The 27,331-nt window shown below is 43.9% G+C and overlaps 2 protein-coding genes across 9 annotated transcripts in view; one reads left to right on the forward strand and one right to left on the reverse strand.

The window, feature by feature from the left end:
- The first annotated feature begins 1,509 nt into the window (after window positions 1–1,509).
- CBR4 (carbonyl reductase 4) lies at window positions 1,510–27,096 on the forward strand. 3 transcript variants are annotated; one of them, XM_029076748.2, is made up of 7 exons: window positions 1,511–1,718; window positions 8,842–8,962; window positions 9,311–9,447; window positions 10,311–10,445; window positions 19,559–19,628; window positions 20,025–20,127; window positions 26,412–27,096. In XM_029076748.2, exons 1-7 carry the CDS (start codon window positions 1,577–1,579, stop codon window positions 26,418–26,420), a joined length of 717 nt encoding a protein of 238 aa, XP_028932581.1. In that variant the 5' UTR covers window positions 1,511–1,576; the 3' UTR covers window positions 26,421–27,096. The 3 variants fall into 3 exon arrangements, with proteins under 3 accessions (XP_028932580.1, XP_028932581.1, XP_028932582.1); XM_029076747.2 differs by lacking the exon at window positions 26,412–27,096 and having other exon boundaries at window positions 1,510–1,718; window positions 20,025–20,637; XM_029076749.2 differs by lacking the exon at window positions 26,412–27,096 and having other exon boundaries at window positions 1,517–1,718; window positions 19,559–20,637.
- PALLD (palladin, cytoskeletal associated protein) overlaps window positions 21,971–27,331 on the reverse strand; it is a 420,168-nt gene continuing 414,807 nt past the window's right edge. For all 6 annotated transcript variants that reach the window (XM_029076742.2, XM_029076741.2, XM_029076743.2 and 3 more), the window contains 3 exons: window positions 26,364–26,529; window positions 25,716–25,849; window positions 21,971–24,090 (listed from right to left, as the gene is read on the reverse strand). In XM_029076742.2, the coding sequence (XP_028932575.1) occupies window positions 23,918–24,090; window positions 25,716–25,849; window positions 26,364–26,529 (473 nt within the window). In that variant the 3' untranslated portion in view covers window positions 21,971–23,917. The remainder of the gene's footprint in view (window positions 24,091–25,715; window positions 25,850–26,363; window positions 26,530–27,331) is intronic.

The raw sequence follows: 27,331 nt of genomic DNA on the forward strand, positions 1-27,331 counted from the left end.
CACTGAGGCCCAGAGAAGTGAATCAACTTGCCCACAGTCACACAGCCGACAAATGGCGGTGGCAGAATTAGAACCCACGCCCTCTGACTCTCAAGCCCTTTCCCCCTTTCCCTCTGCTCTCCCTCCCCTCCCCTCTCTGCTCTTCCCCCTTCCCCTCCCCTCAGCACTGTGCTCATTTGTATATATTATTTATTACCCTATTATTTTGTCAACAAGGTATATATCTCCATGATTCTATTGATCTTGATGATGTTGTCTTGTTTTTGTTTTGTTCTCTTTTGCTCTGGCGTCTGTCTCCTCCGTTTAGACTGTGAGCCCCTCATTGGGCAGGGCTCGTCTCTATCGGTTGCCCAATTGTCCATTCCAGTGCTTAGTCCAGCACTCTGCACATAGTAAGCGCTCAATAAAGCAGTGTAGCTCAGTGGAAAGAGCCCGGGCTTGGGAATCAGAGGTCATGGGCTCGAATCCCGCCGCTGCTACTTGTCAGCTTTGTGACTTTGGGCAAGTTACTTCACTTCTTTGTGCCTCAGTTCCCTCATCTGTAAAATGGGGATTAACCATGAGCCTCATGTGGGACAACCTGAGTACCCTGTATCTCCCCCAGTGCTTAGAACAGTGCTCTGCACATAGTAAGCGCTTAACAAATACCAACATTATTATTCTTATTATCGATTAGACTGTAAGCCTGTCCCTGGGCAGGGACTGTCTCTGCGCAGATTTGTCCATTCCAAGCTCTTAGTACAGTGCTCTGCATATAGTAGGTGCTTAACAAATACCATTATTATTATTATTATTATCGATTAGACTGTAAGCCCGACATTGGTCAGGGACTGTATCTGTTGCAGATTTGTCCATTCCAAGCACTTAGTACAGTGCTGTGCACATAGAAAGCACTGAATAAATACTACCGAATGAATAAATACGAATGAATGAATAAATATGAATGAATGAATAAATGCGAATGAATGAATAAATGCGAATGAATGAATGAGTGAGTGAATGAGTGAGTGAGTGAATGAATGGATGAATGAGTGAGTGAGTGAATGAGTGAGTGAATGAATGAATGAGTGAGTGAATGAATGAGTGAATGAATGAGTGAGTGAATGAATGGATGAATGAATGAGTGAGTGAGTGAGTGAGTGAATGAGTGAATGAGTGAGTGAATGAATGAATGACTGAATGAGTGAGTGACTGAATGAGTGCGTGAGTGAGTGAATGAATGAGTGATTGGATGGATGAATGAACGAACGAACGAATGAATGAATGAAGGAACGAACGAACGAATGAATGAATGAATGAATGAATGACCGCCCGGGCTCTTTCCCTCGAGCCACGAGGCCGAGCGGAGGCCCAGCCGCCGCTCCCCCGCGGAAAACTACAAGTCCCGGCAGCCCCCGCGCTGGGACTACAAGTCCCGGCATGCAGCGGCCCCGCGGCGCTTGATCAACCCCCTCCCCCCTCCCCTTCCCCTCCCCGGAGGTGGATGGCGACGGGACTTCCGGTCGGCCCTGCGCTGCCCCTCTTCGCCGTCCCCCCGGGCCCCGCGGCCCCGCGCGGCGGGGTTCCGGGCCTGGGCATGGAGCGGGTGTGCGCCATTTTCGGGGGGTCGAGGGGCATCGGGAAGGCCGTGGCCCAGGCGATGGCCCCCCGGGGCTACGGCCTGGCCATCGTGGCCAGGGACCTGGCCGGGGCCAGGGACACCGCCCGGGAGCTTGGGGGTAGGTGCCGCTGGACCACGGAGGGCAGACGAGCAGCAGCAGCAGCAGCAGCAGCAGCAGCAGCAGCAGCAGGAGGGCCTCGCACCCCCCCTAAGTGATGGTTTTGGGGGGGGGGAGGGGAGAGCCTGGGCCCAGCGCTTAGGCCAGGGCTCTGCGCACAGTAAGCGCTCAGCACATACGATGGAATGAATGGTAGCAATCATCATCCGTCTGGGATTTACTAACAGAAGCACTGTGGCTCAGTGCAAAGCGCCCGGGCTTGGGAGTCCTTCGATATTCATTCACTAGTATTTATTGAGCGCTTACTCTGTGCCGAGCATTCATGCACTCGCTAGTATTTATTGAGCGCTTACTCTGTGCAGAGCATTCATGCACTCGCTAGTATTTATTGAGCGCTTACTCTGTGCAGAGCATTCATGCACTCGCTAGTATTTATTGAGCGCTTACTCTGTGCAGAGCATTCATGCACTCGCTAGTATTTATTGAGCGCTTACTCTGTGCAGAGCATTCATTCACTAGTATTTATTGAGCGCTTACTCTGTGCCGAGCATTCATGCACTCGCTAGTATTTATTGAGCGCTTACTCTGTGCAGAGCATTCATGCACTCGCTAGTATTTATTGAGCGCTTACTCTGTGCAGAGCATTCATGCACTCGCTAGTATTTATTGAGCGCTTACTCTGTGCAGAGCATTCATGCACTCGCTAGTATTTATTGAGCGCTTACTCTGTGCAGAGCATTCATGCACTCGCTAGTATTTATTGAGCGCTTACTCTGTGCAGAGCATTCATGCACTCGCTAGTATTTATTGAGCGCTTACTCTGTGCAGAGCATTCATTCACTCGCTAGTATTTATTGAGCACTTACTCTGTGCAGAGCATTCATGCATTCACTAGTATTTATTGAGCGCTTACTCTGTGCCGAGCATTCATGCATTCGCTAGTATTTATTGAGCGCTTACTATGTGCCGAGCATTCATTCACTAGTATTTATTGAGCGCTTACTCTGTGCCGAGCATTCATGCATTCACTAGTATTTATTGAGCGCTTACTCTGTGCAGAGCATTCATGCATTCACTAGTATTTATTGAGTGCTTACTATGTGCACAGCACTGGACTAAGCGCTTGGAATGAACAAGTTGGCAACAGATACAGTCCCTGCCCTTTGACGGGCTTACGGTCTAATCGACGGGCTTACAGTCTCATCGTTATTCAATAGTAATAATAATACTGGTGGTATTTGTTAAGCGCTTACTATGTGCCGAGCACTGTTCTAAGCGCTGGGGGAGACACAGGGGAATCAGGTTGTCCCACGTGGGGCTCCCAGTCTTCATCCCCATTTTACAGATGAGGTCACTGAGGCACCGAGAAGGGAAGTGACTTGCCCACAGTGCCACAGCTGACAAGTGGCAGAGCCAGGATTCGAACCCATGATCTCTGATTCCAAAGCCCGCGCTCTTTCCACTGAGCCACGCTGCTTCTCATTTATTGAGCATTTACTATGTGCAGAGCACTGCACTGAGCGCTTGGAATGGACAGATCAGTAACAGAGACAGTCCCTGCCCTTTGACGAGCGCACAGTCTAATCGACGGGCTTACAGTCTCATTGTTATTCAATAGTAATAATACTGTTGGTATTTAAGTGCTTACTATGTGCCGAGCACTGTTCTAAGTGCTGGGGGAGACCCAGGGGAATCAGGTTGTCCCACGTGGGGCTCCCAGTCTTCATCCCCATTTTACAGATGAGGTCACTGAGGCACCGAGAAGGGAAGTGACTTGCCCACAGTCACACAGCTGACAAATGGCAGAGCCAAGATTCAAACCCATGACCTCTGACTCCCAAGCCTGTGCTCTTTCCACTGATCTATGCTGCTTCTCACTGAGCCACGCTGCTTCTCATTTATTGAGCGCTTACTATGTGCAGAGCACTGCACTGAGCGCTTGGAATGGACAGCTCAGTAACAGAGACAGTCCCTGCCCTTTGACGGGCGCACAGTCTAATGTACGGTCAGTGGTCATGGGTTTGAATCCCGGATCTGCCACTTGTCAGCTGGGGGACTGCAGGCAAGTCACTTCACTTCTCTGGGCCTCAGCGACCTCATCTGTACAATGGGCATTAACTGTGAGCCACACGTGGACAGCCTGATGACCTTGTATCTCCCCCAGCGCTTAGAACAGTGCTCTGCACATAGGAAGCGCTTAACAAATACCAACATTATTATTATTCTTATTTACTAAGCGAAGCCAGTGAATGAAGAAGAAGAATAGGATTCATCATCAGTCTGGGATTTACTAAGAGAAGTGATTGAGTGAATGAATAAGGAGAATAATAGGAATAAGAATCAGTCCAGGGTTTACTAAGGGAGGCGAATGAATGAGTGAATAAGAAGAATAAAAGGAATAAAAATCAGTCTGGGATTTACTAAGGGAGGCGATTGAATGAATAAGGAGAGTAATAGAAATAAGAATCAGTCTGGGATTTACTAAAGGAGGAGATTGAATGAATGAATAATAATAATAATAGGAATAAGAATCAGTCTGGGATTTACTAAGCAGAGCCATTGAGTGAATGAATGAATAAGAAGAATAGGAATCATCATCAGTCTGGGATTTGCTAAAAGAAGCAATTGAATGAATGAATAATAGTGATAGGAATAAGAATCAGTCTGGGATTTACTAAGAGAAGTGATTGAATGAATGAATGAATAAGGAGAATAATAGGAATAATTGTTTGGGATTTACTAAGGGAGGCGATTGAATGAATGAATGAGTGAATGAATGAATAAGAAGAAGAAGAAGAATAGGAATCGTTATCAGTCTGGGATTTGCTAAGAGAAGCAATTGAATGAATGAAGAATAATAATGATAGGAATAATAGTCTGGGATTTACTAAGGGAGGCGAATGAATGAGTGAATAAGAAGAATAATAGGAATATTAATCAGTCTGGGATTTACTAAGGGAGGCGAATGAATGAATGAGTGAATAAGAAGAATAATAGGAATAATAATCAGTCTGGGATTTACTAAGGGAGGCGATTGAATGAATGAATGAATGAATAAGAAGAAGAATAGGAATCATCAGTCTGGGATTTACCAAGCGAAGTGATTGATTGAATAACTGAATGAGAAGAAGAATAGGAATAATAGTCTGGGATTTACTAAGCGAAGCCATTGAATGAATAATAATAGGAATAATAATCATTCTGGAATTTACTAAGAGTAGCAATTGAATGAATGAATAATAATAATAGGAATAATAATCAGTCTGGGATTTACTAAGTGAAGCGATTGAATGAATGAATGAATAAGAAGAATAGGAGTAATAATGAGTCTGGGATTTACTAAGAGAAGTGAATGAATGAATGAATAATAATAGGAATAATAATCATTCTGGGATTACTAAAATGAGCAGCGTGGCTCAGGGGAAAGAACCCGGGCTTGGGAGTCAGAGATCATGGGTTCTAATTCCGGCTCTGCCACTTGTCAGCTGTGTGACTTGGGGCAAGTCACTTAACTTCTCTGTGCCTCAGTCCCCTCATCTGTAAAATGGAAATGAAAACTGTGAGCCCTACGTGGGACAACCTCGTGACCTTGTGTCTACCCCAGCACTAAGAATGGTGCTTGGCACTTAGTAAGCGCTAAACAAAGACCAACGTTATTATTATTACTATTACAAGGAAACCAAGTTGGACCCAGTCCCTGTCCTGCCTAGGGCTCCCAGTCTTCACCCCTTTTTTACAGATGAGGGAACTGAGGCCAGAGAAGTGAAGTGGCTTGCCCAAGGCCATGCAGCAGACAAGTGGTAGAGCCGGGATTAGAAGCCATGACCTTCTGAGTCCCAGGCCCGGGCTCTGTCTAATAGTAATAATGATGTCCCACTTGGGGCTCACAATTTTAATGTCCATTTTACAGATGAAGGAACTGAGGCACAGAGCAGTGAAGCGACTTGCCCAAGTTCACATAAGCTAACAAGTGGGAGAGATGGGATTAGAACCCACCAACCTCTCACTCCCAAGCCTGTGCTGTTTCCACTAAACCACTCTGCTTCTCATGCCAAGCAATGTACTAAGCACTGGGGTAGATACAATTTAATCAGGTCTCCCATGGGGCTAACAGTTTTAAGTAGGAGGGAGAATGGGTTTTGAGTCCCCATTTTGCAAATGAGGAAACTGAGGCCCAGAGAAACTGTGACTTGCCCAGGGTCATACAGCAGAAAGGTGGCGGAGGCGGGATTAGAATCTCCCTTTGACAGATGAGGAAAGTGAGGCACGGTCTTGTACTAAGTGTTGGGGTAGATACAAGGTATTCAGATTAGACCTAACCCCTGGCTCACATGAGGCTCGCGGTTTAGACAGGAGAGGGAAGTGATAAGTTAAATCCATTATTACAGATGACAGAATTGAGGCACAGAGAAAAGTTAGACTTCCCCAAGGGTACATAATAATAATAGTAAAGTTGGTATTTGTTAAGCGCTTACTATGTGCCAAGCACTGTTCTAAGTGCTGGGGAGGGATACAAGGTGATCAGGTTGACCCACGTGGGGCTCACAGTCTTCATCCCCGTTTTACAGATGAGGTCACTGAGCCACAGAGAAGTGACAGACAAGTGGCGGAGCTGGGATTAGAAGCCAGGGACCCTAACTCCGAGGTCTGTGCTCTTTATTAATAAGGTTATTATTTATTAATAATAGAAGCAGTGTGGCTTAGCGGAAAGAGCCCGGGCCTGGGAGTCAGAGGTCGTGGATTCTAATCCTGTCACCGCCACTTGTCAGCTGTGTGACTTCAGGCAAGTCACTTCACTTCTCTGAGCCCTCAGTTCCCTCATCTGAAAAATGGGGATCAAGACTATGACCCACCCTCGGGACAACCTGATTACCTTGTATCTACCCCAGCACTTAGTGCTTGGCACATAGTAAGCGCTTAACAAATACCATCATTATTAATAATGGTAGTAATAATAATGGCATTTGATAAGTGCTTACTATGTGCCAGGCACTGTACTAAGCACTGGGGTAGATACTGGGTAATGAAATCATGTCAGACAAAGCCCTCCTAGACTACCCTGCTTCCCCGAATTAATTAGAGGGCCTCAAAATAACCATAGAGTCTCCAAACTGAAGGTTGTATCCCACATAGAATTATCAAAGTGGACATCTATTATTATTCTAGTATTTAAGAACTTGCTAGGTGTCAAGTACTGTTCTGATTGCTAGGGTAGATACAAGTTAATCAGGTCTCACACAGTCCCCATCCCACATGGGGTTCACAGAGTAAAGGGGAGGGAGCATAGCTAATCCCCATTTTACAGCTGAGGAAACTGGAGAAACAACGAAGTTAAATGACTTGCCCAAGGTCACCCAGCAGGCAAGTGCAAGGAGTACAACCCAGGGCCTGTGACTCCCAGGTCCCTGCTCTTTCTACTAGGCTGCACTGCTCCTATTTACTGGAATTTGTTATGTTTGGCATCCAGTTTCAGCCCCAGAAGAGGGTTTTCCTTACTGGATAAATAAGAATCACAGTTGTTCAGTTTACCAGAGTAATCCCTGGTTTAGTAGTAGCGAGGAACAGTGCTTGGGTAGGTGCATTAATTGGTCTTGACTTAAACAAACAAAAAAATCAGACTGTGTCTTCTAAGTTTAATCTAGCGTTCTTATGGCAGCAATAATATGTGAAGCGTTGTAGTAGCCGGAAAGTGACCGTTTCTTCAGTCTAATTTAACACCTGAGAGGGAGTTTGGTGCTGGGAAGTTTCCTTTTTTGGGAGGAAAGAAGCCATCTCATAGGTTTACTTTATCATCTAAACAGCCTCCTAAATTAGTGCAGACTCCAGGGTTAAGACAAACTTCTCTCTCCCACCAAAACCAGACTGGATGAGTAAGAATTTTTATAAGACACGATTCATAGTTCTAACTTCAGGGCCCAGCCTCTCAGTGCAGTTGCACCAGTTAAGTAGGGACAGGGGTGGTGGTGAGCATTATGTAATTTGATTTAAGAAAAAAAAAATCTTTCAAAGTTCTCCAAAATGAAGGTGGATCTGAATGAGCATTAGAAACGGATATAAGTGGGGTGAATGAATGCCAAGTCGAAGAATGCTCTGACACCCCACCTTCAGGGGCTGGATCTGATTTGGGGCAACAGATGGATCTGATTTGGGGTGGGATTCGGCCTGGAGGAGCCCTGGGAAACTGAGTAGCTCAGAGAGGCCCCAATTAATTCAGACCTTTGATAGTTTGAGAATGTTCAAAAGTCACTGGAACCGGGTCAGATCTGGAAAAAGAACAAAATTCTCCCTCCAGGTGATTCAGGATTGGATATATCCTCCAGTGGGGGAGGTAGGGCCTTATTTTGGCCTAAACTGATCCTGTCTTCGTCTTTACAATAGTTCGTCTTTTCCTAAATAACCGTCATCTGTAGGGCAGTGCCGTACGGCTTTGCTTTTTGGAACATGATGAACTTTTACAATCCGACTAGAGGTAGGCAGTGTTTCTGTAAAAGAAGCCAAAGCTTCAGGTACACTTTTATATTGCTGTGGAGGAATACAAAATCATTCTAGAAAGAAAAGCCCTTTCCATTGAAGAAATGATTCGCGTTTAGGTGGGACACCTAATAAAAGGGAGTTATTCGAAGATATGCCGCAAACGTAGTTCTTGGGATTTTGTAGATTCATAGTTCAAACACTTTCTGACAACTTCCTATAGTATTTCAGCCCACCAGATCCTCAAGTTTGAATGATAATCATTTAAAACACATGTCTCTAAAGAGCATCTGGAAGTCTGTATGGAGAAAAAGTAAACTAACCTTAACCCCGAGCTTAGAAGGCTAGTCCATCCAAATCCACCCGAGTTAGGCATCATTTTTTGAAAATTGCCTGTAAATGGGAGAGGTTAAAAGAAATGGTAGGGTTAATTGACTAGCTTGGGATCAAAATGGTCCACCATGGAAGGGAAAATAGTAACTAATGGTTAAATTTGTTGATGTTTATGCAAAGTCTTATGAGTAAACCAACCTTTTAGGTGATGAGGTTTATTTTATTTGCTCTGCTACTTTTAAAAGGTTCTTGATGTTCCTGCTTACCTGTTCCAAGTACTTTTCTCTCAGGGAGATGATATGATTTTATGTTTGTGTAGGAGATCACCTGGCATTTAGCTGTGATGTTGCCAAAGAGCAAGATGTCCAAAAAACATTTGAAGAAATAGAGAAAAAATTAGGCCGGGTTAATTTCCTGGTTAATGCTGCCGGCATCAACAGGTTAGTCTTAGTGTAAGTCAATCTAGAAATATTGTAGGGACAGGAAATTGAGTAGAGAATGCCTTGTTAAGTTGTATATTTCTACTAATAAAATATACTGGAAGCAGTATTCTTGGGTCCTTCACCCTGAACCTTTATTTCCTTCCGATTTAATTTCTTTTCAAAAATGGAGTATGTGTGTGGGTGTGTGAGAGAGAGAGAGAGTGTGTTTATGTGGGTTTGTAAGTAAAAACTCTCAGGGCTTCTGTTTTGAATAGTCGCACTATCTACAGCTTGTATGGTCCAGGGCAAATTGTTATTATTCTGCCTGGTTTTCCTAGCTATCCCACATGCCCTTTCCTCTTTTAGGGATGGCCTGTTGTTAAGAACCAAAACTGAGGACATGGTGTCTCAGCTTCACACCAACCTCTTGGGATCGATGCTCACATGCAAAGCTGCTATAAAGAATATGATTCAGCAGGAAGGAGGCTCTATTGTTAATATAGGTGAGTTTCCATCTTTGTGAACTGAAGAACACTCCCCAATATGTACAGATTTCCATATGCCTAGAAATTTATATTCAAATTGCTTTAACTATATAGTTTTATTATAAATATGTAAGTATGGAAACAAAGCTATCGGTTTCTGAATCTCTGATAACATAACAAGAATGTTAATTAAAAACTCACTCTCCTGGGAAGTCACTTGAAAAGCCTTAAGTAAAAGCACAGCTATTTCAAAAAACAAATCAAAACCACATCTTTTTATTTTTCAACTCTTACTTATGATTGCACTTTTTCTTCCTTAGGCATTATAGATATATCTGTGACTTCAAAAAAAAAATATTCCAGTCAGCCCATTTGCAGAAATCCTTATCTTGATCAGTTAAGTTCCAAAGTCACTCATTAATGTTTTTAATAACTTGGAGACATGTTTTGGTATTCAGTCATTCATTAACATTCAAAAGTGAACATTTGAACGTATGCTATCTGATCCCTGGTCAGCTATTCTTCCACCCCTTCATTTGAGCACACGTCGGAAACTGAGAGAACGATTAGACATTTTACACTGTCTTTCAACGTAGTTGAAATCCTATAGATAGGCTCTTTTTTGTCTCTGCTAATCGATTTATATGGTTAAAAGTGAAGTGATCTTTTAAACTCTTGAAACCAAATTCTGTTTCGGTGAAATTCCTGAGTTCAGGTTTTCCTGAAGACAAAATTAATTGCTATTAATCCAAAAGGGAAGGGTGATTTAAAAAACAACCGATTTTAGCAAAAGTCAAAGGGAAATGTGTTGAAGTCTTCATTGATTGCCAATTACCTTCTCATTAAATACCTTATTTATTTTTATTGCCTTTTCTCTGTAGGAAGTGTTGTTGGGCTAAAGGGCAATTCTGGTCAGAGTGTATACAGCGCCAGCAAAGGAGGATTGGTCGGGTTCTCGCGATCTCTTGCCAAGGAGGTAGCAAGAAAGAAAATTCGAGTGAATGTTGTTGCCCCAGGTCAGACTGTTTATTAAACTGTTTGTGTGTGTCTCCTAGGGTACTGTATTTCTCAGGGAAGGTGTGAAATTGCAGGGAAAAGAGACAAAAGTGACTAGAGAAAACTCCAATAACTCATCAACTTCCAACTCCCAGTTGAGAAGCAGCATGGCCTAATGGAAACAGCAGAGCCATGGGCATCAGAGGACCTGGATTCTAATCCCAGCTCTGCCACTTGTCTGCTGTGTGACCTTGGGCAAGTCATTTAGCTTAACAAATGCCCTTTAAAAAGAAAACCTGACAAAATTGTTTCTTTAATGTGTCCTCGTATTTCCTAATTGTTACAATATGGAGTAATGGTTTTGGGATTTTTTTTCATTTGTTTTTTGCGGGCTAGTACAGGTTCCCTGACCAACCGTAGTTTTCCCACCATCTCTCAATAATCTGTTAATCATTTTGGCTACCACTGTATACAGTTCGGAGAAACTGGTTTTCTTTGAGCACAAATCATGCTACCTGTCATTTCAGGTGGCTGCCCTCTTGCTTGCCCTCCTCAACATCTGGTTCACTGTTAGTATGTGCCTACTTCTCAGTAGTTCATTACACCACCAACTCATTGTAACGTGAACTTTATAACCGTACTTAACCCTGAATTTAACTGTGTGCTTTAAACAGTCCCTTTAACACGTAGTTAAGTTACTGTGCTCTCCTGTGTCATTTGAACAGGATTATGATTTCCAGTACTTTGAAGATAAGTAAAAATGTTTTTCCCATACTTGTGTTTTTACACTTAATGTTACTGTATTTTCTTAGTATAGGCATTCAAATGCTTTTCTTTTTTTACTGTGACTGAGCCATCTTGCATTTCACCTGATGTGATGGAAACCGTGAAGTCTCTAACCCCTTATGGGATATGCTTTCAGAAATTTCACCTCCCTTGAAAGGAAAGCTGTTCTGCCGTCTATTTACAGTTATCCAGGACCTAATTATCTAGATTGCAGCAGATATCTAGCCTATCTTTGGCAGTACCTATCACCCTTTTTGTTCACTCACTGCTTTTATTGATCTCCTGAGCCCAGTTTGACTTTGACTGTTGACTTTACAGCACTCAAACTGCTCTCTGCTCCCTACTTATTCTTGCTGCTCTCCTACTACACTCTGACCTGTACACATCTTTTCTCTTAAGCCAACCTGCTCATTGTATCTTTTACTCACCTCTCTTATTGCTGACCTCTTTCCCACATCCTCTTTTCTGCCTAAAACTCCTTCCCCCCTTCACATCCAGCAGACCTCTGCTCGCTCCTCCTGTAAACTAAGCACGTTGCGGGCCGGGAATGTATCTACCAATTCTGTTGTAATTGTACTCACCGAAGCATTTAGAACAGTGATCTGCGTACAGAAATCCTCCATAAATACCACTGCTGCTGCTGCTGAGATCTTCTCTGATTAGTCCTTTCATCTCTTCACCCTTTTGTCCACCAAATTGCCACTTTAACACTTCTGTCACACATGTGCCAGAGACCTTATGTACACATCTTTCATTCATTCAATAGTATTTATTGAGCGCTTACTATGTGCAGAGCACTGTACTAAGTGCTTGGAATGTACAATGCGGTAACAGAGACAATTCCTGCCCATTGATGGGCTCACAATCTAATCGGGGGAGACGGACAAAAAACAAGACAATTTAATCACGATAAATAGAATCAAGGGAATGTACACCTCATTAACAAAATAAATAGGGTAATAAGAATATATACAAATGAGCACAGTGCTGAGGGGAAGGGAGAGGGGGAGGAGCAGAGAGAAAGGAGGGAAAGGAGGCATAGCTGAGGGGAGGTGAAGGGGGAGCAGAGAGGGAGCAGAGGGAGCAGAGGGAAAAGGGGAAGCTCAGTCTGGGAAGGCCTCTTGGAGGAGGCTCTGTTGCTTTTTCATACCTGAAATCTATTTTTGTGTCTGTGTCCTACTAAATAGTAAATTCCTTAAGAGCAGAAATCACATCTGCTGATTTTATTGAACTCTCCTGGGGACATAATAATAATTATGATATTTGTTAAGCACTTACTGTGTGCCAGGCACTGTACTAAGCGCTGCGGTAGGTACAAGGGAGATCAGGTTGGACACAGCCATAGGAACCACAGGTTGGACACAGCCATAGGAACTCTGAGGCTTTGCACAGAGTAGTTGCCCAGTAAGTACTATTGATTGATTTTAAGTAGAAAGAGTGGAAACTCCAGGATGCAAATTTTGGTACTTGTTAGCGGTAATAGGAGTTTAGGCGAGGAGGAGTTGGAAACTGTTGCATATGAGGATTTGAGATTATTTGTGAATTTAATTAATTCCTGTTCCCCATCATTAGCAATGGTTGAGAGCTGTATCTATTTTGAAGGACTGCCAACTTTCTATTTTGAGCATCGTGCAGAAAAAGAGGTAGGGGGTGGAGTGGGTCCTGAGCGGAGGTGGTCTTCAGAGAGCTATCAGGCCAGAAAGCCACCATTTTGGGTGTCTCCAGTTCAGCTGTAGGAGTCAGTGCTCCTGTGGAGTGGTAACCTAGGTTTGGGAGTGAACTGGTTGTCCCACATGCCAGTTAGTGGTGGCCAAAGATTGTGCTCTGGAATCCCAGTCCCATTGCAGGTTGGGGAGGCAGGACTGAAGGAGGAGAAGAGGTGGTCAGAAGAGCCTGCAGGTCCATTGAGGCCCTAACCTGTCCTAATCAGCTAGTCATTGATATTTATTGAGAACTTGCTGTGTGCAGAACACTATACTAATCGCTCAGGGGAGTACATTATAACGGTAGACACGTCCTCTGCCTACAAGGAGCTTAGTCTAGAGGGAGAGGCGGGCACTAATATAAGTAAATTTTGGAGATGTACATAAGTGCTGTGGAGCTGAGGGTGGGTTGATTATCAGATACTCAAAGAGTACAGATTGAAGTGCACAGGCAATGTAGAAAGGAGAGGGAGTTGGGGAAAGGAGGGTTTAATCGGGGAAGACCTTTCGCGGGAGACGTGACCTCAGTAAGGTTTTGAAGGTGGGGAGAGTGGTGGTCTGGCACATTTTGTGGAGGAAGGAGTTCCAGACCTTATGATTCCAACAAGAAATGTTATTACTACTTTGCTTTTCTGAGTTATTCTTAATCTGTAGAGAAATGTATTAAATGCTGTGGATCAAGAGCATTGCAGGTTTATAAACAGGATTTTTCAATAGCTGAATTAAGTATAAAGAGGACAACAAAGAGATGTCGGGTCGGCTTTATACTCTGTACTTCCGGAAAGGAAGCTCACAATGGGGTGATTATCAGGCTAATTGGGGAGATGAATGGGGCTCAGATAACTATAACCTGCAGATCATATAAAAACTACATGGAACCAGTTTGTTAGAGAAGCGGTGTAGCCTAGTAGAAAGAGCACAGGCCTGGGAGTCAGAGGATGTGGGTTCTAATCCCAGCTCCACCATGTGTCTGCTGAGTGATCTTGGGCAAGTCACTTCACTTCTCTGGGCCTCAAATGGGAATTAATACTGTGAGCTCTGTTGGGGACAGAGACTGTGTCTGACCCGGCTACCTTGTGTCTGCCTCAGTGCTTGGCACTTAGTAAGTGCTTAAAAACTACCGCAATTATTATTTCAATTATTGTTTTCCTTGCCTGCCTGATGGGCAGATTAGCATGGAAATGTTCAACAGGCAGGGAACTGGAAGAAAGACTAAGAAGGTAATCAACAAATTGGATAATAATCACCTGAATAGTTAGATTGCTTTCAAAGGACAATTCATTACCAAGAAATTGTGTCTTGCACCACCACCCCCCAAGATTTTTTGAGACCCATTCATGTCTCATTATGGCTAAATCTTGGCTGGAAACTATCATGCCCAATATTTGTGCAACTCTTCCTCCCTCAGTTGATTTAGAAAAAGCAAATGTGAGAACAATCTGTGAAGAATTACTTGAGTCACCCTTCTCACCTGAGGGTATTTATAATTAGTGCTGAGAGAAAAGTTGCTCCAAGCAAATGAAAACTCCTATTAGCTTGATGCCCGTTTAGAACAGATGGCATTATCGGCCTCTGCTTTGGGGCTAGTTCTGCCACAGAGCTGCTTATCCTAAAGCCATTTGGAATACGTTTCAAATTGGTCTCCGTGCATAGCTGATTTTGAGCTATGGCGTGCTGAAAGGTGCTGAGCAAGAGTTTTTCAATTCTCTTTTGGAAAGTCTTCAAGGGGTATTTTGTTTCATCCTAATGCCTCCCCCAAACTAGCCAATGGGCAGAAGGACCCGCTGTGTGACATCTGAGCTGGTTGACACATCAAGTGGTGCGGCGGGCTTTGAACAGTATGTGTACTGGCTGCCTTGTTAATGTTGGTCCTGGGCCCAAATCCTGGGGGGCTATTTAAACCCAGAGCCTTCTGCTGAGTGCACAGATCCTGCCAACCGCCGTCCTGCCCGATGGCTTCCCAAAGGGACGATTGGAAGGCGCGGGCCCAGTTGCCCTCCCCTTCTAGCGGACGGTGAATGGAGAAGGAAAGCACTTCCTGCCAAGGTTTCGGAACATCAAAGGCAGTTCCACCTTCCCACTCCCCCGAACTTCATTTTCAGCCTCTCCTGGAGCCGGCACCCTGGCCTGGGTGAGCGTCACTCGGCATTCCTTTGGTTCCGTTGATCGTGTGAGTTCTGAATTCATTCGTTCTTTCAGTCGTATTTATTGAGCGCTTACTATGTGCAGAGCACTGTACTGAGCCTTTGGAAAGTACAATTCATCAATAAAGAAAGACCATCCCTGCCCATACCGGGTTTACAGTCTAGAAGGGGGAAGATAGACATCGAAACAAGTAAACAGGCATCAATATTCAGCGTGGCTCAGTGGAAAGAGCCCGGGCTTTGGAGTCAGAGGTCATGGGTTCGACTCCCAGCTCTGCCACTTGTCAGCTGTGTGACTGTGGGCAAGTCACTTAACTTCTCTGTGCCTGTTAGCTCATCTGTAAAAATGGGATTAAGACTGTGAGCCCCACGTGGGACAACCTGATTCCCCTGTGTCTACCCCAGCGCTTAGAACAGTGCTCTGCACATAGTAAGCACTTAACAAATACCAACATTATTATTGTTATTATTATTATTAATATAAATAAATAGAATTCTATATATATACATATATACATAAGGGCAGTGCGGTGGAGAGCGAAGGGAGAGAGTCCAGGTGACGCGGAAGGGAGGGGAAGCTCGGGAAAAGGGAGGCTTCGTCTAGGATGTAATTAGAGGGAGGGTGCTCCTTTCCCCACTTGCTACAGTGCTCTGCACGTAGCAGGCTCCCAGTAAATATCACTAGCAGATAGCGTATGTCTTTGAAAATAAAAGAAATCCAAGCACTTCATGCAGTGTTCTGAAAGTCTCATTATATGGAGCCTTCCAGAATGAAGTGAGAATATTTCCCTTGGAAAGCTAAGCTTTCATCCTATTAATTCATTCAATAGTATTAAGGAGCTATCCTTAATAGTAATGATAATCAACATAAGTAATCCTTATTATAATTAGTAATTAATGAAACAGAAGCAACGTGGTCTAGCAGGTAGAGCCCGAGCCCGAGATTCAGAAGGACATGGGTTCTAATCCCAGATCTGCCACTCATCTGTTGGGTGACTCGGGCAAGTCATGTAACTTCTCTGGCCCTCCGTTCCCTCATCTGTAAAATGGGGATTAAGACTGTGAACCCCATATGGGACACGGACTGCCTCCAACCTAATTAGCTTGCCTCTTCCCCATTGCTTAGAACATTGCCTGGGACACAGTAAACGTTTAACAAATACCATTAAAAAAAATTTTGATTTTCCTTGGAAAGACAAACTTTATCCTTCAAGAATGTCTCCTTGACAAATGCTAAGAACATAAAAGTGAGCTTCACCTTTTCAGTTGAAGTGAAAATGCTGTGATTTCAAAACTGTGGTTTTTGTGTTGGTTAAGGCAGACATTGAAGATGACCGGATCTATCGCTGTTTCCTGTGGCTCCTGTAGCCACGCCACTCTACTATTACTGTTCTGTCCATTCTCTATTAGTCAAGATGTGCCATTTGTTGTGACTTTTTCCTTCCCGCTGTGGGGGCTTTTGACTTTTTCACTCCTCATTAGCACCTCTACCACTGGGAAAAGAGGGGAAATGGAAGGAAGTGAAACCCAAATGAAAGTTGCTAGTTGTTAACAGTTCTGGTAAAGAATCTGGGAGGGAAGTTGTAAGGTGGGCTGCAGTGAGAAATTTAGATTGCTTGGGGATTTCATTTATGCATAGATCGACCGTGTATTTGGCAGTGTGTACCCAGACTAAGTGAGGGTTAGAAAGGAAAGATGTAGGGTAGGATAGGGTTTTTCAAGTTCTATTCTAGCCTACTTGACACCTCTGTATCTTTTTAAAGATTAGGATTGAATTTAAAAAGATTCTTTAAAAAATGTAATTGTTTCCTTACATTCTCACACAGATTTAGGTAGCCATTTGAATTCTGCTTGGTTGGTTTAAGCTGATTTAGCATTTTCGGGTGATGATTAGAGAAGCAGCGTGGCTCAGTGGAAGGAGCCCGGGCTTGGGAGTCAGAGGTCATGAGTTCTAGTTCCGGCTCCGCCACTTGTCAGCTGTGTGACTTTGGGCAAGTCACTTCTCTGTGCCTCAGTTACCTCATCTGTAAAATGGGGATTAAGACTGTGAGTCCCATGTGGGACAACGTGATGACCTTGTATCCCCCCAGTGCTTAGAACAGTGCTTGGCACATAGTAGGTGCTTAACAAATGCCATTATTATTATTATTTGTCTATATTCTCACGGTCACAAAATGGATCAAAATGTGTTAGGGAATATAGCTGGGCGGTTTGGTCATTGTAAATGTCCACATTTTTTTTTTTCTGGGGCATTTCTCTTGACTCTTAAGGGGTCTGGTGTTTCCTTATATTACTGGCAGTCATGGTTAGGTTTCACTTCTCTGCCCTGTAAGTGACATCATTCTTCTCACTCCAAGACCAAAATTGGAACATTCAGTTTTGAATTGATCCTGGAGTCTGAGATCTCCCCCATTAAGCAAAATTGTCTGAATATCATACTATGTGCCAGTGGTTATATATTATTTGCAGATGCTGGAATGAGTAAAATAACTGCAGCAATGCTTTCCTGTGTAGATTTAATGGTTTCAGAATTAAAAAAATAAAGCCAAAGCAACCACTTGGTTTTTTGAAATTTACTCTTAAATCTAAACCTAAAAAAAGTCACTGTTGCCATGTGTTTTTAGGTTCCCAGATCCAAACTTTACTTCTGGGAATGTAATGGAAGATTTTCTGGGATTATCCTGGCTGAGATTTTTCTGTGATGTCCCAGTGACAACATGGCACCCTGTTTATGCAGGTTAAATACCTTGTTACCACAGATAATTGAGTGGACTCCAAGCTTCTGTGTGCTTCTCTCTGCCTATGCTCCAGATAGCCTCACTCAGTTCTTAGGCAGATGGCAGGAATTTGCAGATGGGCACGAGTAGTATCCACAGGCAGGAATATGTAACATGTTAGAGGCAAGCCCACGGGAATCGGATCAGCTTCCCTGCCATTCACCTTGCCACCTCTCTGAGTAGCATCATAGTAGTCATCTTAGCTATTTGGTATTGTGTCTGTTTTCAGGATCCAATCCTCCAAAATTGGGGGTTCCATTCTCAAAGAAACCCACATTAAGAAACACTCGCCTTAGATTACGTGTGCCTCCGATATGTGTACGTTTCCTTTGGTTCCCACTTGGCAAACACAGATAGATGCCTGTTCCTTAATTCCTAAATGTGGTCTATGCAAAACACCTAGTGAAAGCACGTACTGTGGAAGAACTGGGTGTGATGGTATGGTTATCTTTTGACACAAAATTGAAAAATACCTTTTATGAGACAGCCAATTAAGTCATGTATTTTCCAGGCAGTTCGTTCTCCATAATCCTTAGTGATCAGTTGGGCAATCAGGGATGTTTATTGAGTGTTTACTCTGGGCCAAGCACTGTACTGAGTGCTTGGGAGAGTTCAGTAGAATTAGTTGACACGATCCCTGCAATGAAGGAGCTTACAGTGTAGTCAAGGAGAGTGGTTTTGGTTCATAATTTCATTAACTGGTAAGCCGTTTTCTAATTGAACATTTTTGAATAAGTATTTATCTCGAAGTCACATGATTGTAGTTTTTCAGTTTGACCATTTTTCTTTTTAAGAGTTGTTTCCATTCAGTAAAATGCAAGTACTCTTAACGTGAGAGCCTGTTTGTATGCAATGTGGCCACCTGACATAGACTCATAAATGAACTTCGACACTGATGTTGTCTTCAAAAATATAGGGCAACTATATGTGTAAGATAGTTTTCAGACTTATTTATGTGCATTAGCACTTAGTTAATCTTCTTCTATGTGCTTTTTGTCTTCTAATCAAACAAGCTTTTAGTATTCCACATTTATTTTCCTAAGTTGTCTCAAAGATGTCACTCTTTCAATCAGGAGGGAATCTCTGCACTTCTTTCCAAGCACCAAGCTTCTTCATAGTGAAACTGCTTTAGAGTCCAGGTTACGAATCAATCAATCAGTGGTATTTATTGAGCGCTTACTCTGTGCAGAGACCACTCTACTAAATGCTTGGGAGAATACAGTACTTCAGAATTAACAGAAAGGTTCACTGCCCATAATGAGCTTATAGTCTAGACGGGGAGTGTTACCCTTCAATCTGTAAGATTGCAGATAGCAGGAAGTTTGGTTCTTGGTCTCATGTACATTGGCTTCTTAAGAGCTTCCTGGATTTACGAGCAGCCATTTTGCACCTGTCCCATCCTCAACACATCTAAGTTGCTGTTGCAGATCTGAGCCTAGATTTATTATGGGGTCCAAACTCATTTTCATTAAACAGAAATTCACTCCCTCTCATAATGGGCACAGAACATATGTTCCCCCTCACACCTATAAATTGTTTACGTGAATGTCTCCCCCTCTAGACTGTAAGCTCGTCGTCGTAGGCAGGGAATGTGTCTACCAACCCTATTGTGTTGTATTCTCCTAAATGCTTAGACAGTATTTTGTACACAGTAAGCACACAATAAATTCCACTGATTGATAATGGACCAGTTCAAAGAATGATCCAAGTATTTCTTTTTTAGGGTTTGTCCATACCGACATGACTGCAGACTTGAAAGAAGACTACATAAAGAAGAATATTCCTCTCGGAAGGTTTGGGGAGCCTATGGAAGTTGCAAAGGCCGTCATCTTTCTTCTAGAATCCCCCTACGTTACGGGACACGTTCTGGTCGTAGACGGGGGATTGCAACTTATCATGTGAACGGCACAACACTCAAATAGCTTAAGAGAGAAGATGCTGCCTGATATGAATTGAGGGAATAATATCATTGGCTAAATATTGTAGACCCTTCCCGACATACCTCGATAGCACCTTTGTAATCAAAACTATAAAAAGCAGCAGTTATTCTAGTTTCACGTAGTGATCATTCGCCTATTCAGTTACTTTAACCAGAAATCTGGGTTCCAATCCAAGTTATGTTGAGGCATTTAAAAAGTGGTAATAGCACTTGTTTTTGCATCTCAAAATTGACCAATTATATATTTCAGATGGGCTCGTGAAAGAGTGAATCAACCAGTGGTATTTATTGAGTGCTTACTGTGTGCAGAGCACTGTACGAAGTGCTTGGGAAACTACAATACAATGGAGTTGGTAAGTGTGAGCCTTTCAGCCTATGTGGCGACAAGGGATGAATATAGATTCATATTTTTATTGAAATTTTCAAAATGTATTTGAAGGGCATTATATTTTAGAAACATGGCAAAATCACCAAGGTCACCAAGGTCCTAAGCAGTCATTATTGATAATGCTATTTGTATTATTACATTTTTTTAAATGAAGCCTTTTTAATTCCTCTTGAAAAATATTGGTGAATATTTTAAAATAATGGGCTGTTTCTGGAAAATATTTTGTAGCAATAATAAGTACATTTTATTTAATGATATATTTTTATAATTAGATAACATCTTATTCTGATGTAAAAAGTGGTAGCTTATCAGTTTGTACTATTTTAATCTTCAGACTTATCATATACCTATCCTATGTTTAGCCCAGTGCTTTGACTTAAGAGGTGCTTAATGATGCCATAATTGTACATTTTTAGATCTCGATGATATTAGAAATTGCTTTAAAAACAGTAAAACAAGAAAAATTAATTTTGGAGAGGCTGATCTTTGGAGCCTCCTTTCTTCCTCCATTGAAGACTTCAGTGCTGGCGTACGTGGGCTTTCTTTTCTGCCTGCCTTTTTGTCTGTCTGCTTGCCTGCCTGCTCACCCTCTTTCTTCAAGCCCCTTATTCCTAGCCCTGCCCTCCTTTCCAGGCTCATGCACTTCTCCCTGTCTTTTTAGGGTCCCACTTTTCTTTCCCTTCATTTTTCTCAGGCTCTATACGCTTCCAGATTCTTTCCACACCTCCCCCCACCCCCCCAATCTGTAATTCTAGATTCACAACCCTGGCCCTTTCTTACGCTCACTTTCCCCCTTTGCGCTGTGAAAGTTAAATTGTTTTTAGAAGAAAAGGCTTGGATAATTTGACAATGGATGTTTATTAGAACTGGTTTTTTTTTTAAGTTGTGATTGAACTGACTAGCTTGTCCCTTTTGAAGTTGACCTAGGTTAAGACAACAGCCCCTGGACATCCATAAAGCAAAATTTACAGCTCAGTCAGATTCCTTAAATCTTTTAAATCTTTTAAATGCAGAATAGCGTAATAACTCAGATTTCTTCTGCTAAGCATCACTGTACCAATTTCTACTTTAAAGATATATGAAAGGGAGATATTTCTTTATCAGAGGTGAAAGGTGAAAACATTTCCATTTATCACTTGGCCTTTGGTGGATTAGCAGTCTTTCTCCCCTCACCATTTTTCTAACATCCCTGATTTGTTAGGCCGGTGACATCAAGCAATTCCCACCAGGCGTTCTTTTAGCTTGTAGGGGAAGTAGCCAAGGCTGCCCGGCTTGCACAATCCATCAGTGGTATTTCTTGAGCATCTACCATGTGCAAAGCACTGTGCTAATCACAGTACAATAAAGCTGGTAGACACACTCCTTGTCCTCAAGTAGTTTACATTCTAGTGGAGAAGATAGACAATAAATTACAGATCGAGGAAGAAGTCTCCTGAGGGCTGTGGGTCTGGGCTAAGAAATAAGGGGTGAGACCCAAGTTCATAGATGCAGAAAGTGGGAGAAATGAGAGTCTAGTCAGGGAAGGCTTCTTGCAAATGTGGTTTAGTAGGTTTTTGGTCTGTCAGGAAGAGTTCATTCGAAGCGGAGGATGAGAGCAAGAGGTCGGCAAGAGACACGATTGAGGTACAGTAAGTAGGTTGGTGTCAGAGAAGCAAAGTGTGCAGACTGCTTTATAGTGGGAGATGAGGGAGTGAAAGGTTAGTTGGATTTATCGTCTTGTACTATAGACCTAAGGTAACCGACGTAAGGCAAAACCCTCCTAGCCTATGTGCAGTAAAGATTAATAACCAAAAATCTCTGACTACTACCAACTTGTTTAATTATTTATTGATTTAAAATCCACATATCAACACAACAGTCCAAAGTAATATATGATAGTACGTCGTTTCTTTATAAATATAAAGGGTGGCAAAATAAGGCTAGTGAAGCTAAAAACCAGTAAGTTAGCAAAATCACATTCAGAAAAATTCAATAGGTGATATAAAATACACTTTTCTAAAATACGGGTAGGACCGGTCTACGACAGACTTGTATACTGCCTCTTCAGTTGGCCGTAGCGATTTTTGGGAGTGTGGTCAGAGAGACCAGTACCCCCCTGCATAGAGCGACAGCTACCTTACGTGCTAAAGTTGACTGATCACTTAAAACCTGGTTGGTGTCCTTACAAAGAGGTATAAAGCAATACAATAGATAGCAGTAATGCAAAATATATGGGGGTGGTACACAATTACAAAATTCTTTTTTCAAAAACTAAGTACTGACTTGAATAACTGAGCTGAGATTTCAACACTTTTAATTATAAATAATGAAAGATACATGTGCTTCGTATAAGGAATACAGTGTTTTCCTTTCATAGCAAAAGTACTTTCGTACCATCGTGTTTTCTTAGGCCAGGCCCAATCCTTCCTCCCCATTAAAACTCATCGGTTCTGAGTCCAAACCACCCCGTCGGGTTGACTGGACCCAATCCAGTTTGAAGTGGAATCTCCTCGCATTCAGAAAGCAGCCTCTGTTCTTAATTGTCTTCACCCTCGGTGCTCAGGGCCACTCCTCCTCCAAGGCCGGGGCAGCAGGGGAGGGACAAAAATTTACCATCCACCGATTCCTTATGCCGCGGGAAAAGCCCTCAGAACCATCTTGGCATAAGTCAGCGGCCTCTCTGGCCTCCGCTTCCCTTCGGTATCTACGCTAGACCTACAGCTGTTGACCTGTCACTTCCAGGTTCTGCAGACTCGATCCGTCTTCCACTTGCTCTGTGCTCCTAAACGCCTCAGCCGCTCATTCATCCCACGGGCTCCAACTCCGCCGCTAATCCCCCGCTACCTGCACTTCCAACTGACCTCGGAAATCTAGACTTGGGAACGGCAGTGTTTCTGCAATTAAATCTGGGATTCGTTTGGAAGAAACCCAAAGAGAGGTCTGGCTCTGACCACGTCCTTTCCCCCCTTCCTCCACTTACAATGTGCCTTGCTTCCTTGGGCGTCAGGATTCCTTTTCCGGAACGGATCGTATTACACCTCAGCTCTTACTCGGGATGATAAATTATTTATACTTAAATTAGCCTTTCGGTATTATTGGTAAATAAGCTCCTGCCAGGGGCCAAGAGAGGAAAATATATAGAGAAAAAAAAAATCAGGGACGGCATCAACCATACTTGAAAGCTGTCGACACTGATAGCATTTAAGGCAAGGAGTCCTTTCCTCGGGATATAATATTAAACAATCTGCAGAGACAAGGCAATTGCTTGGAATTCTTTGTCCTTTCTCCTCGCTTATCATTCTTACATATTGCACTGGTTCGCTGTAGCTGTTGGGATGCTTTGATGGTTTGGAGTCACGTACTTTTAGTTTTCTCTGGAGTCCAACTGCCTCAGATTAAACATTTCCCATTGATGCCAGGTAGCACCTACAGCTCTGCTCTAAAGGCACTTGGTGTGACGCAGATGAGCTGTGCTGATTTTTGACAAACGGGTTTCTGTTAGCATTTGGGCATTTCTCGCTCCGTTCCTCAGAACAGTTCTAACCTAGGTCTAAAACTGGATGGTGATTGTGATTTGTCTGTGCCTCGTGTACATTTCTGTTAATACCTATACCAGATACCTCTACTCTTGATTAATTTGGTACAATACGGTTAAGGTGTCCTTTATCTCCTGTAGTTGGTGGCGTGTATCGGCCTTTTACGTAAAGTGACATAGGAATATTGTTGGTCAAGGCAATGGCTTTCAGTGTTTCCGCTTAGAAAAGAAATACTGGATTTTACAGGTCATCGCTCTCTACCAACCCCGAATTCAATGTCAGGTGAGCCGGGTTGGCCTCGGGCTGGAACGCCGCTTTGATGTCTAGTCCTTGGTCGGAAAGTGCTGCGTAGCGACTGGCCGAGGGCCGAACCTTTTTCGGCTTCGTGGTCTGCGGCTGCTGCTGCCACTGGGCTGTGGGAGAAAGGGAAGGGAGAGGTTGGGGTTTAATCGAGGTAAGGCCGAAAGTCCCCGGGGACCCCAGCCAACAGGAAGTAATGCCAAAACACAGCGATCCTTCATACGTCAGAGAGTGACAAAATTAGTAGCTGAGTGACTTCCTTTTAAAAAAACGACAACAAAAAGCCAAATTTATTTGCCCACCTGCGTTCTGTTTCTGGAGGTCATGGAGCCAGAGCAACTAAGAAGTATGAGACTTGGGGGGTTTTTGGGTATTTTTTCCCCCATTTGTCTCAGGGGCTGGGGCCTCCTTACCTCCAACATGCTACTCTATTGTCTGTTTAATCCCAAACAGAATCCAGGGGCAGGGAGGGTTGAAGGAGAGTAAAGCGGAGGGAAAAAACCCATCCCATAAAGCATCTTGTAACCAAGGATGTTGGAAAGCACAAGAATTCTCTGAATTCTCCCGTTGCTTCAGAAAGTGCAGCTCTGGGGGTGCAGGGGAAAGGCGGCCCCTTCCTGCCCAAACCAGGCCAAGAGCCACTTGTCTGGGTAGAAGCCACAGCCACCCCCGACACAGCTCACATCCTTGCCTCCCTACGATGCGCGGAGGCAGCATCTCTGGGCAAGGGAGTGAGTGCCGACAGCTGCCGCACCGCTGCCCCTCCGGTGCCTTTGGCTGACAGCGTCTGACAGTTCAATAGTATTTCCCTTCCTCGAGGAGGCGGAATCAGGCGCAACAGGGATGCTTTAATGTGCTCTGGGACAAATACTGTATTCTCTCACATAACTGTCCTACTTTTGCGATCTCTTTGCAGCCCCCAAACCTGGGAGTGGCTATTATGGGGAGTCCCGTAAGATTTAAGTCTGCCAATAAGGGGAGTAGGAGCCAAAGTAAGCGATTGACTGCTATTGCATTTTTCCAAGTGCTGCATGCAGTCAATAGGCATTGCAGGAATGAACCCCGCCCTCCTCCTGTGTCAGGTCTCAGAGAAAAGAAGGTCCACCCTTACTCTTCTCTTCCTTGCCCACAGTGCCCAGTTTGCTTAGCAATCACTGCTTACAGAAATCATCCTTTCTTGGCTCCTCAAAAATGCGTAAATACAGTACGACTCCAGTGTCGGATGGGCTTCCGTATAGGGTCGACACGCACGCGACACACAGACACATATGCTCACAGAGAAATCCACACCTGCGGCTGTATTAGGAGGGTTGACTAACAAAGCAACGGGCTATGCGTTCCTGGGCCATCGATGTGCACCCTGAGAGCCCCAGGAGACGGATCGTACTAAAGAGACATAGTTCCCAAGTTGGGGCCACCTTGGTGAGGAGGGAAGAGGGGTTAACACTAGCATTGCAGAGCTCTCAAAACCAGGAAAACCTGGTGAAATGCAATCATGCCTTCGCCTACTGTTAAGCTAAAGAATTTTGGTAAAGAAGCATGCTGGCTTTGCGATTAAGATCTCCAGTGATACTTTGACAGGGTATCTGTTCTCCTGCTGCGGGGTCACTATTAATGTCGACAAACTATAAACAGAAAGAGAAAGATAGTCGTGAGCCTTTCCGCAGGAAGTGACTGTGGAATTGTATAAGGTGCTCCGAGGGGGTTTGGTAAAATCCCCGAGGCCGGGGTCACTCACTATACACATCCAGCCTGGCGGTGCAGGACACGATCCCGGCTTCGTTCTTCGCCGACACGGTGTACCACCCGGCGTCGTCTTTCGTGGCTCCTTGAATGAGCAGGCAGATGTAACCGTAGTTATCCTGATGCATGCTGTGAAGGAGGAGAGAGGTGATTAAAGCTCAGCCTCTGAAAAACCTTTAACTGTGCATCATTTAAAATTAGATCGTTAGAAGCAGAACCGTGTAAGTTTCCGACGACGCGGGTCTACTCTCTTTCTGGAGCGGCACACAAAGCCCCATTATGGTTAATGAGATATAAGAGCAGATGTCAAGGAGCGGAATTCATCTGGGCACTTAATTTCTAGATGAGCCCCCGCGGTGGCGGAAAACCCCGGCTACCATTTCGCCACCGCCTTTAAAACGATCGGATTCGGCTTTCATTGCAGATGCTCGATAAGCCCCTCGTATATCCCTGGTACATTAAGCAGGACTTGCTTTTTACGCAGATCGTCAAGAGCTTCCCCCCGACAGTTTGCACATCTTAACAGAGCTCGAGTTTCGGGAGACTGTTTTTTTACTAGCAGTCACGTCACTGAATGTCCAGAGCCGTGGGGAATCGCGGGGAGCAGGCCCAGATCCGTCAAATTATCCCGGGGTCATCTAACCTCACTCGGTCCGTGCTGTGAGTGAGTGACTCGTTCTCTTTCTTCCAGAATATCTGAGGTGGCGGCACTCCGGAGACGCGGCATTCCAATCGCACAGGGTACCCGTCCGCCACACCCGTGTTCTGCAGCTTCTCGAGAAACACGGGGGGTTTGTGTGCTTCCTTAGCTGGGGAAACATGACAAAAGCACAGATCGACAAAACGTTCACGGAACCACAGGGAAGGAAGGATTTGGAAACTTGCCAAACGTGGCCTCGGTGCAGCTTTTAATTCCCGTCCGCCCGTGGCTTTTCACTTCAGGGGGCAGGTGGCCGCACGTATCATCCGCTCGTTCTCTCGCCAGCACGTCGGGGCTCGGCCTTCGTTCCACCCACCCATCGCAGCAGCTAATCCAGGCCGGGTCCTGCCCACCCCGGTTAGCTGACCGTCTGCTCGGCCCAACGACTGCGCCCTCTCCCAAAGACCCGGCCTCACCAATGGGCCTGGTCGGTTCCCTCATTCCTTCTATCGAGGATTCACAGCCAGAAGGTTTCTGAACCCCTAGCACCGTTTCAATTAGAATTTGATGTGGTACCTTTCCTCTTCTTCAAGCACACGGAACCATCATAAAGATTTAGAACCATGTTGCCCGGGAGAATACCTCAATATTTTGACTCCAGGACTGGAAAACAATGAGGCACCAGCAGTAAGCGCTCAATAAATACCACTGATTGATAACAATGATAATAATAATAGTACTTGTTAAGCACTTACTATGTACCAAGCACTATTTTGACTCCACGACTGGAAAACCAAGAGGCACCAGTAGTAAGCACTCAAATACCACTGATTAATAACGATGATGATAATAATAATAATTGTTAAGTACTTACTATGTACCAAGCACAATTTTGACTCCAGGACTGGAAAACTGAGGCACCAGTAGTAAGCACTCAAATACCACTGATTGATAATAACAATAATAATAGT

Source organism: Ornithorhynchus anatinus, chromosome 12 (assembly GCF_004115215.2).
Source record: "Ornithorhynchus anatinus isolate Pmale09 chromosome 12, mOrnAna1.pri.v4, whole genome shotgun sequence".
NCBI lineage: Eukaryota > Metazoa > Chordata > Mammalia > Monotremata > Ornithorhynchidae > Ornithorhynchus > Ornithorhynchus anatinus.